At 41.7% G+C, this 17,701-nt stretch overlaps 4 protein-coding genes across 8 annotated transcripts in view; 3 read left to right on the forward strand and 1 right to left on the reverse strand.

Annotated features, from left to right (window-relative positions):
• LOC120957032 (neural cell adhesion molecule 1-like) overlaps positions 1 to 2,813 on the forward strand; it is a 200,624-nt gene extending 197,811 nt beyond the window's left edge. For all 5 annotated transcript variants that reach the window (XM_049608386.1, XM_040378954.2, XM_040378953.2 and 2 more), the window contains exon 19: positions 1,838 to 2,813. In XM_049608386.1, the coding sequence (XP_049464343.1) occupies positions 1,838 to 2,326 (489 nt within the window). In that variant the 3' untranslated portion in view covers positions 2,327 to 2,813. The remainder of the gene's footprint in view (positions 1 to 1,837) is intronic.
• LOC120957747 (uncharacterized) overlaps positions 1 to 17,701 on the forward strand; it is a 457,854-nt gene that overhangs the window by 209,290 nt on the left and 230,863 nt on the right. The window lies entirely within an intron of this gene.
• On the reverse strand, positions 9,021 to 16,010 carry LOC120957043 (aspartate aminotransferase, mitochondrial). Its single transcript, XM_040378971.2, has 4 exons — positions 15,899 to 16,010; positions 15,632 to 15,781; positions 14,307 to 14,814; positions 9,021 to 10,337 (listed from the first exon to the last, which is right to left on the reverse strand). The coding sequence occupies exons 2-4, from the start codon at positions 15,718 to 15,720 to the stop codon at positions 9,642 to 9,644; spliced, it is 1,293 nt and encodes a 430-aa protein (XP_040234905.1). The 5' UTR covers positions 15,721 to 15,781; positions 15,899 to 16,010; the 3' UTR covers positions 9,021 to 9,641.
• Positions 16,601 to 17,248, forward strand: LOC120954828 (N-alpha-acetyltransferase 40-like). Its single transcript, XM_040375064.2, has one exon. It carries the CDS (start codon positions 16,601 to 16,603, stop codon positions 17,246 to 17,248), a length of 648 nt encoding a protein of 215 aa, XP_040230998.2.

Consider the following 17,701-nt stretch of genomic DNA (forward strand, 5'->3'; position numbering starts at 1 on the left):
TTTTAGGCTGGTAGAAGATTCAAATATTGAATGTGCTAAGCCCCTTCATTACTTCGTGTCATTTAATTCCCTACCAATCGATAATACCAAGCTCGAGCCTCATGAACAGCTTGTCTCAATGTGTATCACCACCAGCTCGTCACATACACTCATAGCCACAGAAAGTATCAGAATAAAAGACATCCACAGCACTGAAAGCATTCGCCCGTACATCCCCTGCACCTCATTTTCAATCAATTCATTCCGTTTGCTTATCAATATTTGAATCAATATTTGCAGCAACGAAGCAACGAAGACTCTGGTACTCTGCTACCAAACATTTTCTCATAGCAAATGCAGTGTCAAACAATAAGCCATCGTCGTAAGCACTCCCTTGCACGAGGAACATTTTAAAGCTTCATTCTTGCAAAGCACAATATATGTCCTCATGCCACCGTCTGGAACCCGCCTGGAACGTGCTGATGCGTTGCCACTAACTTGCTGACAAACCGATAAAAGAGCCTTTTGCATGCTGGCTCGATTTCACGTATTAATAATACATTGCTGAAATTCGTTTCCTTTGGCACCGTACCCCGCACGCACAAGACACAGACGACAATGTTCGCAGACAATCGATCCGGGGCTCAAATATTTCTTTCCACTTCAACCATTGGGCAATATATATATATACGAGTACGTATCGGCAAGCTGCTGCACGATGCAAACATTGGCCACACCAGAACACCCCAGAACGTAGCGTAGTCTTTGTCGATAACAACGTAAACCTACACCGTACACGACCGAAGCATCGCACGGGTGTAAAGCCACCTTAGAGCGGCCGGGAAGTGGTAAAATAGGCTGGACGACGTTGTCGTCGGCCTTGTCGTCGTCGATGTTGTTGTTGTTGTTGTGAAATCTGTAAAAGAAAAACAACTATAAACAGCACAAGAGAAGTTGTTCAATTGCCCAAATCATCGAGAGAAACCAACACACTCCATTCTAGACAGAACAACAACCCTCATCAACGAACGAACCAGAGCCGGCGCCCTTGTTATGCTTACGCTTTTTTGCACAGGATAAATCGTATCGTGTCAGAAATGTGTTCCTCTCATTTCTTTACAATAACCACAACAAAAAAGATCGCCCTCGTAACGCCAATGAGGCTGTTCATTTGGGTGCTTTTTTGGCACCTTTGCCCACTCGACTGTGCTTCCGGGCGGGTGGCCGGACTGCACACTGACTGATGATGTCGCCGGGTGTCAATTATCTTTTCATGTTCTCGGCTCACTCGTTGTACGCTGGACACGCTTTCAACCCCCTTTCTCCGCAATTCTTAATGCGGCTTGTTAACAGCTTGTCGGTCGAAAGGATGCTGTTGCTTAGTCAAAGGTTGTGTGTTTTTTGTACTCTCCATGATTACGATCTCGGCAAGGCACTGTTTCTTGTATTGTGTTGAGAGACGTCAACTACTAGACAGGAAAAAAGGCTTTCACTACTAATTGCTGTCTGGTCCATTTTGAAACTATTTTTGTTCGTTTAAAGCATTATGTTACCAAAAACTCATTCAACATCAAGACGTACAGAATAAACTGCTGTAAAGCATTACGGCAATAAATCCTTCGTTCGTTTGCGGATCTTCCCGAGGAAAATTCCCCCGAGTGCACAGATTTCCAAACCACTCGCACCCACTGTTGCGATGTTATTGTCGTAACAGAAAATTAATTACCAGATCAAAAATCAATTAAATAATCGTCCACTTTTCCTCTCTTTCTCTCTCTCTTTCTCTCTCTGTCGCTTTCTCTCTCTCTCTCTGTCTCTTTCTCTCTATTTCTCTTTCTCCCGCCCGCTCATGTCACAGTACGACAGATATCCAAACCATGACATACGACCATCGGAGCTTCTGTTACCGTCCGCGGCAGGGACATTAGGACCGACAGCGACGGCGACGGTGACGACGAATCAATTACACCCGAATGTTAATCAACCGGGTGATAGTATTAAATTAGGTCCATACTACACGCCCAGCGGACTATTGACGGGTGGTGGCGGTGGTCCCACCGCACCGGGTACGACCGGCACTACGCTGGCGGGTGCCTACCTCAGCCCGGCCGGGTCACATCCCCTCGACAGTGGCGGCTTGGACGGGGTCGGTGTTGGCGGCCCGCTAATGTACAGCAGTGCGGGCAGTGGCCAAACGCTCGTCGGTAACCATCATCAATCAAGCCTGCTGCCGAACGGGACCGCCGGCAGCACCGGCACCGGAGTTAATCCTAACGATTATGACATCAATGTACATACCATCAAAAATATGCTAATGACGACGCGCGTCCCCGAGAGTTGCGTTTAGTTTTGCTGCGACCACAGACCACAGCCATCCGGCATGCCATCGCGGGCAGTGGAAGTTTTCTCAAGAATGATGCTTGCGTAAAGGCACGGCGCACACGGCGATTCTGGCTGATGGAAGTGTTTTTGTGAAGGCGGAGAGCGACTGCTTCCAGGAGGGTGTTGTTTTTTGTGTGTTTTTAGAAGATGCTTGCGCCTTTGAGTTGTATCTCTTTACCATGCAACAGGTTGCATTGATGAAATCTAGAATCGTTATTAAAAAGATGCACCTAAAAACATGTCTAGCTAAATTGATCAATGAACGACAGAGTTAGAGACAGAGTTGGTAGTCTTCCTTTCCGACAAAAACAATGCTAAATTATTATTTTTTTCGGTATGTTAAGTTGTTTACTTTGTGAATGTGAACAATAAAAGAATAATGTGAAAATCCTTAAACACAAACATTGATTGGTTCCCTTTAAATTACAGAACAAATTCTTCAATATAACTTAAGTTTAGTTTATAGTATATAGTAATATAACAATTAATTTAACACTTCATATTATGCGCTGCTATGGTCTTTTGTTAGGGACAACATGTGTCATTAAATAAATGCAAAAATTGTAAACATTGCAATATTTGACATTTTCCGATAGTACCTACATGCAAATTTATACAATTTGGTGCTTTGAAAAAGGTGACGGAATTTCATTGAACCACAACTTTTCGCACGGAAAACACATGCCATGAATCACAGATCATTGATCAAAGCTCAGTACACTATTTTGAGATTTTTACTGAAAGTCTAAATATTCTTGAAAAAGTATGTGTTTTTGGAACACATGAGTACAACATATTTTAAAGAATTTTTAAAACGTATGTAATGAGCATAACAACAGTCCGAAAATATGTAGCTAATGCTTTAAAAAGTTCATATATCCTCTCGACAGGATAGTTTTTGTAGACTCGAAGAAATACTTCAAATAAGGACACATTTTCGTATTTATTTTCTGTCACATTGCCGTACATTGTTTTAATCCCAAATTTTATAGACAGATTTGTTATTTGTCCAGCATTTTTGACAGCTTATATCAAATTTTTAATGTGTATAATTTACGTTCCCTGGTGTAGCCGTTCCTGGTGGATACAATTCTCCCTAATTGAAAAAAAAACCATAGACATGCACACAATCAATGATGAACAATAAAAATATTTTTCTATAGCATCTTTGCACAAATTTAAAATCTTGTTTCATGCGTTAAACAATTATTTTAGGTAAAAGCATTATTTACAAGAAAATAATGTATTACTCATTAGTTTTTTTATGAAATAACGAAAAATATTAATTTGAATGTGAAATGAAAATATGCGAGAAAAATAACAATATCAAACTTTAAAAAATATTTTGGAAACTGAAAATTAAACTAAGAATAAGTTACAAAAATAATAAGTAAACTTCGAATAATTGTGACCAAACTAAAAGATTTTATGTAAACTTTCAAATTATCAGAAATATTAGTTTTTTTTTAATATTTCTATTCCATAATATAAATATATGATATTTTTTTAGATAATTTATTCCGTCTTTTATAGGTTCATTGCAGCGCATCAATTGATGGGAAGACCCAATTTGTTAAAAAAAATGTTTATGTTAAATTACTTGAAACGAATTACTAATTAAATTACTTTTCTTGTGTTATTAAAATTCATGAAGATTAAAACTCACTAGATAAATTCAACAAAAGAACAAAACAGTTGTCGTTTATTTTGTATACCTTCCAACATAGTGCACAAAGGCCAAACATGCTTGTTATCACAAAGTAAAGACAAGAATTTCGTGTTAAAAGAAAACAAAAAGACAAGAGTACCGAAACTAGTTAACTGTTAGTGAAATGAAAAACTCTCCTGTCTTGTTTTTGTGTAATGTTGCAAAGTCATTTCATTCGTTAATTAACGTGAACAACCTGCTCGTTATGGTGCATGTGTCCAATCGGAGTGTGTCAAAGCACGGAAGCACACTTAACAGCGCAATGGAACTGCTTTCTTCTGTACCAGCCGAGGTACAAAACGTTACAAAACATCAAACGTTAAATGGTAACCAGAAAAAGCAACAATACTTGAAAACAATTTGAACCTTCAAGTGACCTAGAATTTGCAGCAACTTTTGTAACACTTCACATCTGGAAAAAAACAAAACCCCTGGGAGAGAAATAGAGGAAATGTAAGCTGTGAACATCGCCGAGAATTGTTCGTGTTCGGTACTGACCGTTAAGATGCCTGTTAAGTTTTTCTGTTCAATTTGCATTTTAAACATGGAATGAACATTAAACGTTATATCAAAGTCTTCGTAAAATGCTTACCAAACATGCCGAGAGTTGCATTTAATTAAAAAAAAACTAAAAGAGTGTGTAATAGAAACAAAAAAAAAAACAAGACAAACAACTAAAAACATTGATGTTAACGTAAATGTAATAGAGTATATGGAAGAGAGAAAACCTTGTATAGGAGAAGTGTTTTAATTAGAAAAAAAACGTACGCTGACCACTTTTATTTCGTATGACGGTGAGTGGCGAATACTTAAACCAAGAAAAAGACCCATAAAATACGCCATGGAGGCGCATGGTCGCTCACAATTTTACCTAGGTAGTCCAATTGAAGCGGAGCGCTCTTGTGCTGAGCGCTGATGAGGATGAGGTGCTTGCTAGTAGCCAAATCTCACTGGAACTGCCTCAAATTACCATGAATGCCGCATAATTTGTTCCACTCCATATCACGACAGTTGTGTGCCAACGTTTTTTAAGTAAAATCCAACCGCCCTCTCAAACATATCACGCAAACATGTATGATCATTTTCCAATAATCCATCAATACGTAGAACCATATCAGTAACGGTAATGATTTTAAATCCTTGTAACAAACGTGCTCCCAACATATCTCCGATTTCAGTAGGGACGTTCTCCAAACCAATCCAAAACCACACATTTTCTCGCATTGTTTCCGGATGTAGTAGTAATCGCAGTACAATAGAACGACCTAATTGTATATAGGAACGAGTGTTTTTCCCCAACCACACGTGTACATGACACCTTGTATGATTGTGAGAAAAAAAGCGAATAGAGAAAAAAACAACTGGCCCCCGGCTGGTGGTGTAAATAATAGTGTAGTTAAAAGAAAAAAGAAAACTTTACATGGCGTTTTAAAACCAAAATAAAACAAAACCTCTACATAATCGTAATGGCAGATAGGTACACAGCCCCGCAAATAATGGCTAGATTTTATAAACATGTCTGTTTCCTTGCTCGTTTTTTACTTCTTCTTTCGTCTAGTGCTGGCAAAACTGCAAAGCTCGGTCCGGAGTTGTACAGAAAGTTAGCAGGCTCTAGATAAAGAGAGAGTGTGTGTGTGTGTGAGAGAGAGAGTGAAATTCATACTAGCAACGCATAAATGGAACATGTAAAATGTGTTCGTGAAATGGAAATTTGTTCTAATTTATAGAAACGTTACCGTAACGGAGGGATAGCGATAAATCATCAGCGATAAAAGGTAAAACAATAAAAAAACAGAAGAGGAAACAGAAAGCAAAACAGAAAGCAAAACATTGTAATGTTGTTGTACAAAACAGGAGATGGGCATAAAAATATGATTGAAAAAATGGGAGTAAAAAACAAGATCAGTAACAGACGAAACAACCATAGCAGATAGTTTGAAATACACAACAGAAAAAGAAGAAAAAAAAACAATAAACAATCCAAACGTTTGGAAGTAATAAAAAAAGATCAACATTGCCGTTTTAAAACAGTGTGTGTGTGTGTGTGTGTGTTTTTTTTTTTAATTTGTAGTGTTTTATTGTTTTCATTTTTTTCTGGTTTTCCACACCAATTACAGACTCATGAGTACAAGCCATTTACTGTGCATTTGTAAGCGTTTAACGCCAGAGCGTTAATACAAACTCAAACAACCGGAAGCGCAAGCTGCACACCGTGGAGCACATTTGCCACCGCTTGCCGAAGCATAATACACGCGGAATTTTACACTAATCGGTCAGAAAATGATCAAAAAACCCAGCGTCCATGAATGATGAACAACAATGGTCACGGACACGTTTCAAAGCAATAGCAAAAACTTGCCACCCAGGAGGGATTTTGTGGGCAGGAGCGAACCGACAGCTGACAATGTTAGCCACTACGCGTTCCTTCGTCAACTCTCCCGCTCCCCACATATACACAAGGGAAAACAGTTTCCCACACATTGAACAATCACACCACAGCCGAGGGTGTTTCCTTGCCGTTTCCCGCAGTTAGTCACGGGTAGGAGACAAGGGTGCAAAATGGGCATGCGGGGCAAAAAGGATATCCTTGATTTACGTATTTTTTCACGGGACAGATAAATGCCAAAACTCAAAATGTATTCCATGGAGTGTTTTTTGTTTGTAACTATGTAAATTTTATAATCCATTATTAAACAACAGTCAAGGTTTGTTTTAATGATATGGTACTGCTATAATATTTGTCTGAAGAAAACAGAATAATTGTAGCAATTTACTTTATAATTTAAACAACGAATATAGAATTGCTTCACGTGGGAAAACATGGGTAAGCATGCTTGGAGCAAAATGATAGATTGGAGGACCGGTAAACGTTCATGATAGGTTCCAGGACTAGTACGGGTGAGTCAATTATCAGTTCCAGTAAACAGTGGGTTTATGATAGGTTCCAGGGTAGGTAAGGGTACATCATCAATTCTAGGACCGATATGATCAGAATTGGTTCCTGGAACGGATTGGGATCAGTATCGGTTCCTGGTCTTGCATAGATTCTGAAAGCATTAGGTGATGTGCTATCTTGGACCAGATAAGTTGATGAAAAGTTGGTGTCAGGACCAGTATGGGTTTGGTTTTGATTTAGGTCTCTTAGGTGGACCCCTTAGGTGGTCAAAAATAACTCATTTTAATTGGTTTTTGAGACCATAATTGTCGGCGTACTCTTACAGTAAAGGGAATCTTTGCAATTTATTTGCATAGCCCTGTAATCTGGCCAAATTAACTAGTTATGTCAAATCAGTACAATTTCCTCCAACAATTGTCCAATGGCAAAAAAGTACATTTTGCTAAAAGTTTGAAATCGCAAAAATTCCGAACTAACCGAATTTACTACACAAATTGTATGGAATAAGTAATGAATTTCATGTTGTTGTGTTCCATATTGCTCCATGTTGGTTTTGTTGCCATATGCGTATTTCGCTCCATAGCTTCATGCCCATTTTGCCACGCATGATAAATTAGCTTTACGTGCAAAACATCTGCTTTCATTTTAAAATGTTTGGATATTAATGCGTTGTTTAGAAGTCCCGTGTAAAATTTAATTCATAGAAAAAAAAACAGCTTAAACAATTGAAAATGTAAGATTTTTTTTTTTGTGTTTGTGGTAAATTGCTTTCCGTGCCCATTTAGCCCCACATTCCCACACATAGGCTATACTTCGGGGCTGTACGGAAATGTGAGGAAATTGAAGTAATTGTAGTGTTTTTCGTACTTTCGCAACGTGTGTTTAATTATTACAACCACCCAACCATCCATCCGAGGTATTTTTTGTATGAGAGTGTATGTAATTTCAACGCTGTTTTCATATATCTGGTGCGTTTTGTTTAATTGTACCGCATTCCTTGTTCAACAGTGAACGATTATGGAGTGACGAGCATCAGCACAATCGCTCAGGTGATTTACTATTCAGTACTAAAGCACTAATTGAATTGCGTCGCGCCCGGTTTTCCATGATTATGTTAATGATTTTATCTGCCATTCTATTTCAATGCGTAGTACTAACAATGGATTATTGTACCATACTTCTGATGATGCCATTCTTCGCCATTTTAACTTCAACATTAAACCACGCAGCACGAAAAGAATAAATATAGCAAAAATCCAAACTAAAAACACTCCTTCTGCTCCTGCATCATAATGTGCATTTCATTTCACATGAACACTATTAACATCCCGCTGATTATGCGGTACAGACAGAGTACATCCGCGCTGGAAAGGCTGCAAAGCTAATTGCTTTGGATTTTGTGGTTTCAGTGAAAGTGATGAATGAATTTCTATCTCGCTGTAATTAGATCTACAACCAATTAGACGCATAAAGTGCGCGCTCGTTTTACGAGTAATTCATACATATGCACAACCCCAATATCATCAATCAATTAATATTCAGCCCCTAATTATGGGACGTGTTTTTTCTGGCGCATTCAGCAACACGAATGGAGGTGGCCACATTAATCATAGGAATGAAAAACTTGTGGTTATTAATCTTATTTTAGCTGTTGGAAAGGTGATGGGCTTGAAAAACTTGCAACTTGTTCGGATGAAAGTTTCCGCCCCAATGGGGAAGGGGCAGATAAAAGGGCAAATGGTTCGGGTGTCTTGTTAGGGGTATTATGACTTAGATGATGTTTCGACCTGTGTCAAAAGATGATTAATCGAACACAAACATTCCGACAACAGTTAATCCACTGCTGTATAACAACTTCAACACATGCAGAGGATATGTTTTCGTTTAGCTAGTGGTGTAGAAGCTATGGGCAAGCTGAAAAAATGTCTAATAAATTTAATCCTATCACATAACATCCCTAGCTACTAATAAATGCCATCATAAATTTGCCTGAACCCATTAAAACCAAATCTTTTCGGATATACTGAAAAATGTCAAGCGTGACAACTTTACGTGTAAGGGCAGTGATGCTTTGGTCTCAATGCTACCAGCAGCCATCTATTTTGATTTAAATACAGTTACTTCTCACAATGCTCAACTGCTTCCTCATTCTCATACCTCTATCATATTAACTCAAGGCGTGCATCCTGTGCTATCAAAAAGAATAGAAAGTGTCGAAATATCAGCTGGAAGAATGTGCATATAAAAAAAAAAAAACAAAATGAAACGCCTATGCCTAAAAGCTCACTTTTCATCAATTAGATTGATTTTCTCTCTGGTCGTGATGTCTCTGACTGGTCTCTGATATGCTGGCGCAATTCGTCCGTATACACAATCAGCATTAACACACGCACTGTTACGCGCTGCGATAAATGAAGCCACTAAAGGTGCTCTCTACATATTAGATAAATGTCGGGTGTAGAAAAAAATGCGTATGCTCAACACGTTCTTGCTCGTCCTGTAGTGTAGCATCGGATTTGATTGTGTGTTTTTTTGTTTTCAAATGTTTCACTATGGTAATTCCAGTATTCTTTAAAGCACTGTAGATCATCGATAAGGAAAAATGCATTCTAAATGCATTACAATGTCGCTCTGCGTCAGAAAAATTGGTCTGCAGTCTAACTTTCAGCGCACCGTCTACTTCGTAACAGCATGGATCGCTTCGGCCAGATAGCCCACATTCTTCGAGGTAACGCCCGCCATCGAAATACGGCCGTCCTTCGTGAGGTAAACGCTGAACTCCTTCGACAAACGCTCGCACTGCTGCTGATTCATGCCCGTAAAGCAGAACATGCCGATCTGGTCGGTAATGTGCGACCAGTTGCGCGACGAGCCCAGCTCCTTCAGGTTGTTGCGCAGCGAGGAGCGCACGGAGATAATACGATCGGCCATCAGCTTCACGTCACCGAGCCACTCCTGGCGGAGCGATTTGTCGCCCAAAATTTCGGCCACCAGCCGGGCACCGTGGATGGGCGGGTTCGAGTACATCGGTCGAATCAGGATCTTGATCTGCGACATCGTACGGTCGGCTTCGTCCTTGCTGCCCGTGACCAGTGAGAACGCTCCCGCGCGCTCACCATACAGGCCCATGTTCTTGGCGAAACTTTGGGCCAGCGCAATCTGATGGCCATCGCGCAAGAACTCGCGCACCGCCAGCGCATCCTTGTCGACGTCACCGCTCGCAAAGCCCTGGTAGGCCATGTCGAAGAACGGGAACAGATTGCGCTTCTTGATGAGGGCCGACATCTCGGCCCACTGTTCCGGTTTCGGGTCGACGCCGGTGGGATTGTGGGCGCACGCATGCAGTAATACTATTGACTTTTCTGGGATTTTCTGTAAAATAAATAACGATAGTCAAACAGATTAACAAACTATTTGTTGTAGTACTAAAGTGTAAAAAGAAACAACAAAACTAACGATGACAGAAACATTAGAAATGTGGTAAATATGTTTTCGCATCCAAAAAGAGAAGAAACACATTGCAAACTGACATAAATACAACCAATTTGAACGGTAAGAATTTCGTACAACATTCTCCTAATAACATTCAGTGAGTTAGTCTTAAAGTATGCGACTAAATAACAAACAAAATAATATAAAAATAACCAAGACTCTATAGAAATAAAAATAAATATTAATTGTTCTAAATTTGACAATACAATTTCGTTCAAGAACTGTCCAATGCATATAATATAATATAAAAAATTGCATTTTTGCTGATAAATTGTATCTACTTAAAAGCCAAAATTATCCTAATTTCCTGCACGAATCATAGAAATTATTAAGTGTAAAAAAGTTCTAAATTTAATCGAAAATGCCGAGTAGTCAATTGCATTTGGCCGAAAACCGCAAAAAATTCGACATACGCTGATATTCGAGTTACGCGGATTTCTCGGGAACGCACAAACCGCGTAAATCGGGAACAGACTGTATATGTTTCCTATATAACCCACCGGCAAACAGCATTTCTATTACTAAACGAACGCCTGCTGCAATTCCTTGCCAAAAAAACGTCTAATAAATCCTAACAACGCTTCTATAGTTAGACATATTTGAAGTAATAGCATGTGTAAAACGTTACCGCGCGGCTAAATGAGGTAAAATACACAGCGAAATGAACTATTTGACAGGTGAAATATCTGACAGGTACAGCTAAAGGGTTGGGGGAGACACAACATCCGCTTTCGAAATTGACTTAAAAATAATATCTTCTTAAGCAGAACATTCACTAATTGGAAGAAATTATGAACTGTTGACTCAAAATTGACGAAGTATTGGATATTGAAGTTATTAAATGGATTTAGATATGATTTTGTGCACGTTATTTGTTTACATTGCACATCAACTGGTTGCTGTGATGCTTTATCCCAAGGTCCTTGAAAGAGAACAGGTCGAAGCGTTTAGAGTAAAATGACAGAAAGCCATGGGAAAATTTTGACAGTTAAAGTGAACATTGTTTATGATTAGCGATGGACGTTGCTATGGAGTTAATGAGATTTTTGTTCAGCATTTTGCACTCATTTCCTTTTAGAATATTATAAGAATTAGCATCTAATTAGAATATTACGTGGCTGATTCAATCCAAGGATCTAATTTATCATTCGTCGCCGGGTTATAAGAAAAGGACGGTATACATATTGTACCAGTGTGTGTCGATTGGATGTTCCATTTTATTCTCAGTGTTTAATTGAAAGTAACTAGGACTTCTTTTACCCAGTTCGAACATGTTAAACTTTTCGTTTTTCCAGCAGGACCGTTGCAAACGGTAGTGGTTTGTGGTCACGGAATGGCAAACAATGAAAAAGGTTATCAACGTTTCTGAACACAGAGTAGACTGCAATTACTTCTCCTTTATTCTCCAGAAGTGATTGACCGCAAGAAATTTAACCAATATAATCTTCCTAATAGTAAAATCGTCCACTTTTCCGCGTTAACTATTGGCCGTTTGTTTGTAAACACTTTTTCATGAAACTGTCAAAAGCGACCTGAAAATGGCAACCTAGCAACGGGCTTTGCATCGACCTGTTCTCCTTAATAGATCTTGTCATGTAGCCTCGCGGTTAGAATATTCATGATTAGTGATGTGCTCTCTGAAGCGCACCCACGACTCCGATCCGACTCTGGCAAAATGGAACCACTAGATCCGCCCGGTGTCGAAGACGCCCGGTGTCGAAGTGGACCGGAGCCATTCGGAGCCGCCCAGAGTAGTGGTGGGAGCTCGGAATCGGACCTACCCGATTCCAATTCTGTATTCGGAATCCGGAGCCTATTTCGATGCTGGAATCGATTCTGATTCTGCAGGTGACTACGGAGCCGATTCCGGAATTGACCTGGGAATCGCAATTTGCCCCGGCAACAGAATCAGGATTGACTCCAGAAATGGAATTAGCTCCGGAAAGTGAATCAGTTCTTGAATTGAAATACAGTGTTTCTCTAGCCTTAACACTGTAAGCTTCATTTTCAATCCGTAAAATCCCATTTCAACATTGTCAAATGATTGTCGCGTTTCCATTGTTATTTTTGAAATGTATTTTACGGAATCGAATTGTTCGCTTCCGATATTGAGCTGGCTAGATAAACCTTGTAAGATGTTTCAGAAGCGAAATTAGTCCGGGAATCTCCATGAGACTGTTCCATGAGAATCGTTTACAAGTAAATTTTGATTATTTGCGGCTATCGATAAGTAGCATCATTGAACCCAAACGCCTAATCTTATGGAGATACCGAAACCGACTCCGTTTCAAAGCCGATTCTAATTTCGAAGCCAATTCCTATTCCGAAGCCGATTTCAATTCCGGAGCCGATTCCGGAGTCGGTCGCAGTCATTTGGAGTCGGAGTCGTCCGGAGTCGGTCGGAGTCATTTGGAGTTGAAGTCGGTCGGAGTCATTTGGGGTCGGAGTCGTCCGGAGTCGTCCGGTATCGTCCAGAGCCGTCCGGAGTCGTCCGGAGTCGTCCGGAGTCTTTCGGAGTCGTCCGGAGTATTCTGGAGTCGTCCGGAGTCTTCCGGAGTCGTCCGGAGTCTTCCGGAGTCGTCTGGAGTTTTCCGGAGTCTTCCGGAGTCTTCCGGAGTCGTCCGGAGTCGTCCGGAATCTTCCGCAGTCTTCCGGAGTCGTCCAGAGTATTCTGGAGTCGTCCGGAGTCTTCCTGAGTCGTCCGGAGTCTTCCGGAGTCGTCTGGAGTCTTCTGGAGTCGTCCGGAGTCTTCCGGAGTCGTCCGGAGTCGTCCGGAGTCGTCCGGAGTCGTCCGAAGTCGTCCGGAGTCGTCCGGAGTCGTCCGGAGTCGTCCGGAGTCTTCCGGAGTCGTCCGGAGTCAGAGTCAATCGGAATCGTCTAAAGTCGATCGGAGTTATTCGGAGTCGTCTAGAGTCATCCGGACTCGTTCGCAATCGAAAGCGGTCGGAGTCAACAGGAGCCGAGTGGTTTAATGTGCTTGTGATCAGGCATTTCATTTCGTTGTGTTTTTTAGTCTTTTTTGTTTTGCGCGTGCACTTCGTATTCAGGCCTTTGTTTCAATGGCCGACATCGGCCGACTCCAGACGACCTCGAAGCCAACTGATTCCGAACGGTTCGGACGATTTGAACAACTCTGAATGACTCCGAACGACTCCGGATGACTCCGACTCCCAATAACTCCAAGCGATTCCGAATGACTCCGGACCATTCCAACTGATTCTGGACAACTCGGACGACTTGAAAGACTCCGAATGACTCCGAACGACTCCGGACGACTCCGAACGACTCCGGACGACTCCGGACGCCTCCGAATGACTCCGGATAATGCAGGGCGGACCTACCGGAGTCCATTCCAATTTTATCCGAGTCGGATCGGAGTCGACTCCGGATTTTTGCCAACTTAACCCATCACTATTTATGATATTTTTAAAAAAAATAACGTTAACGATTGATTACATTGTTCCAAAATAATCAAAACTATCATTTTAACAGAAGGATCAAGAAATTCTCCCATCAGCAAATATCCCCCGTGAAACAACCAATCCTTGGAGGGTGAAAAAAATAGACCAAGAAAATGATGAAAGCTATTACGTTCGCCACAGAAACCCCATTGAATTAGTCAACAATGAGTGCAAACAACTCGAAGCAAAACAACATCGCGAGGTCGCGCGACGATGAAGCTCGCGTCTGGTTCCATCCAAGACTGATAATGATGTACTATGACGTAGAGGTCCATGTGCTCATTTAAACCTCTTTCTCTCTGTCTAATACCATTCCACTCGAACGTAGCGCGATAATAAACCTCTTGACCGCGTCTGCCGCCTTGCGACCTCCCCGCTCTCCACTTACCGACAGATCTTCCAGCGCGCCAGCAAAATCAAAGCCACAGGTTGATGGATCGTAGTAGCGGTACGCCTTCACGTTCAGCCCCGAGTGACGGAAGATAGGCCCATGGTTGCCCCAAGACGGTGTCGGCAGATAGATATCCTTCGGGCCGGGGAAGAAGCTGGCCAGGAAGGCACCACCGATGCGTAGCGCACCGGTTCCACTGATGCCCTGCACCGTGGCGTTCAGCCCATTCGCGACGTGCTCGCTCGATTCGCCCAGCGCCAGCAGGATGCTGTGTTTGCAAAATTCGGCCGTTCCACCGATGGGCGAGTATTCGTGATCGAGCTGCTTCTGTGCAAGCCGCTGCTCGGCCTTTTTCACGCTGGGCAGCACGAACGGTTTGCCACTGTCGTCGCGGTACGCACCGACGCCCAGGTTGATCTTTTTCGGGTTCGTGTCGCGCTTGTACGCTTCCGTCACGCCCAGGATAACGTCCGGCGGTCCCATCTGTACGCCGCTCCACCAGGAGCTGCAAGGAAAAGGGAAAGAGGGATCAGTATTCAGTTGATTCAGGTAGATTGTATGATTTATATGTAATTGAATTGTGTTGATATGTATTTTCGTCCCGAAATGTTATTTGTCATGTTGACGTTGGTCAAAAGCGCAAATCAGTAAAACAAACAAAGCATTTATGACCATATTTGCTGTTTGCATTATCAAGCGGTTGTCGCTAAGCGGGTATCATAATATGAAAATTTCTTATTCACACCTTTCTACTTTAGATAGCGCATAACAGAGCTTTGGCTGGAGGAAGATAAAATGTATGCAGTTCTTACGGGCTGCAAACAAAATGCGGCAAAGTTCATCATTACGAAATGATGTTTGCATTGGTACATGGAGGCAAACTGGAACGGTCATGTTGTGTAATCTGCATTTTCTAGAATCTTCCAAACTAGGATTACAAACAGTCGGAAGATTAGTTAGTCCACACGCACTAACGGTGATTCATCGGACGTGGAAGCTGGACGGGTAAAAAATCCATCATTGCAAGTAATATTACTGTACAAGAGTTCCGCTCCGCTTTCACTTGGCTATTTTTAGATCAATCCCCCCGACAAATCCACTCAAAATTTCGACCATACTCCGTTAGGTAATCGTTGAACCATAAATACAACCCATCTACGTCATCATCAGCGTGTGTGCGTTCGCGAAACCCGATCACGCGTCCATCACGCCGACCGCCGTGACCTTGGCAAATCTGCCGAAGGTCACCAATGCAAATTGGCCCGCTTTACTGGGTGCAGCAGGCATCCAAACGCTACTGGATAACTATCACAACTTCTTACCTCGCACGTACAGCCAGCTGACCTTGGGCCGGGAGCACATTTCGCAACAGAACAGCTGAGCTACGCTGCAGAGCTTTCGAGCAGGCCATCTTTCCGACCGGAACACGCAACCGCTTTCACCGACAAAGAGAGAAATCGAAGCACACTAGGCTGGAAAACAGAAACGGTCCACCGTTAACTATGCGAGTTCCGAGCTGTTCCGTATTTGGTATATCTCGGATGCGGCACGACAATCTCGGTGCGGTTTACTTCGAGCTTCCTACTCACCGATAGTGCAAATCGTTATCAGAGCGTTATCAAAACACGCACCGCTTTCGGTGTTGGGCCAAAGTGGTGTGTTGCGTAGGGTCGGGTAACGCAACAACAGCAATGCGATGTCGGCCATATTGACATACGGTGTGACAGTTGCGTGCTCCAGTGCGGCACAATGGGATATTTACATTTAAAATATATATATTTATTTGTTTTTTAGTTTTATGCATATACAATTTAAAAAAAGTTTATCAAAATTTCCTTTAAAATACGCAATAAAAACTGCTTTTGAATAAAATTTGAATAAAACTCTACGTCATAATCGTTCCCAATGTTTACGATCATACCTTGTTGTCGTTTAGTTCAAATTTGACGTACCGTTCCGCGCGCAGTTTCATATTTGTTTCTTTCCTCCTGAAATGCTACAACTGGAACATTTTGCGCACATTTTTAGATTTTGAATCATATTACAGGTAGAGATAATATAAAATATGCGGAATTGTTGGCGTTTCGATTCAAAGTGTAGTACGGTTTATAAACAAATGCATTCCATACATTCCAGCCGCGAAGGAGATACGTTGTTTGGAGTAAAACGAGTTCACAATAGCGGTGAAATTCGTGGGAGCTTTCACAAGAAAGAAGTTGCATTGATCATAGTACAATTCTTATTCGTTATTCCACCGATGCGATCGTGTCGTCGTGATGCGACCCATCGAAATGGCTAATTCAATTGCACTGAAGAACTATCACAAGGTGTTGAAACGATACACTACATTGGCCATCAAGCATCGAAACCCAACGATTGTCATTCCGGATTGCCTTGTGTATCGGTTTAAGCAAAACGGTACCTGGAAGCAGCTAGCACTAATCTGTCTACGCCGAGAGGACCTGCTTAACGTGTTCATGGAATGGGCGTACGATCTGGCCGAACGGAATCTGAAACAGAAGTACCTAGCGTATGGATTCCGCTGGCAGAAGCACACGACTTACGTGAATTTGTTCATGTACTGGGCGCGCTACCTGATTGCTTACGATCCGACCAACTACATCCCGTTCGGCTACGTAATGTTTCGATTCGATTTCGTGCTGGGCCATACCATCGTCAACATTTACGACCTACATGTGGAGGAGCAGTACCAGCGCAAAGGCATTGGGACCCATCTGATGATCACGCTGGAAGTGCTTGCCCGCCGTTTCGGAATGCAGCTGCTGATGGTGGCGGTGGCTAAGAAGGATGTTGATTTGAAGAGATTTCTCCTTCGATTGGGTTACCGGGCGGATAGCAAGGAAAGCGCCAAATATCCAGAATGTGAGGTGCTCATAGCGCCAACGAAGTGTTACAAGATCATTAACCAAGGAAGTTAAACTAACAGGCATTATTTACTCATTTTAAGTGTTTAGAGGTGCTGAGCGTGCTTTTAGAAAAGTAATGTACAGCAGCAAATGTTTGAATCAACCTTAGGATGATGATCCTGCTATAAGCATTTGGAGTTCCTGAGTTTTGTGTAATGTGAAGATTCAGCAAATCAAATTTGCTGTCTCGTTACACGCGATAAACAAACTAGATTTGTTGATAGAAAGACAACAGTAACATCGTAAATACCTTCATTGGAGCGGCATTAAGTAAGATCAAAAAGATCTGGAACATCAACATCCGAAAGATTTGCTACGATCCCTTAATCGTGATTGGCATGATTTTACAAGAATGCATTTTGTCTTCTTATATCGTGTGATCGGCATGTTTAGGACAACATAAAAGAGCGTGTAAAATATTAGATGCACTGTGTCGGAGCGCACAGTTGAATTCGTCTGAAAAGA

Source organism: Anopheles coluzzii, chromosome 3 (assembly GCF_943734685.1).
Source record: "Anopheles coluzzii chromosome 3, AcolN3, whole genome shotgun sequence".
Classification (NCBI taxonomy): domain Eukaryota; kingdom Metazoa; phylum Arthropoda; class Insecta; order Diptera; family Culicidae; genus Anopheles; species Anopheles coluzzii.

Bases quoted from the DNA above. Each gene is read 5' to 3' on its own strand.
- LOC120957043 (XM_040378971.2), bottom strand. From the start codon at position 15,720: ATGGCCTGCTCGAAAGCTCTGCAGCGTAGCTCAGCTGTTCTGTTGCGA. The intron at 14,815-15,631 runs GTAAGAAGTTGT...TTTTCCTTGCAG, and splicing joins CAGCTGGCTGTACGTGCGAG to CTCCTGGTGGAGCGGCGTAC. The intron at 10,338-14,306 runs GTAAGTGGAGAG...TTTATTTTACAG, and splicing joins GCGCGCTGGAAGATCTGTCG to AAAATCCCAGAAAAGTCAAT.
- LOC120954828 (XM_040375064.2), top strand. From the start codon at position 16,601: ATGGCTAATTCAATTGCACTGAAGAACTATCACAAGGTGTTGAAACGA.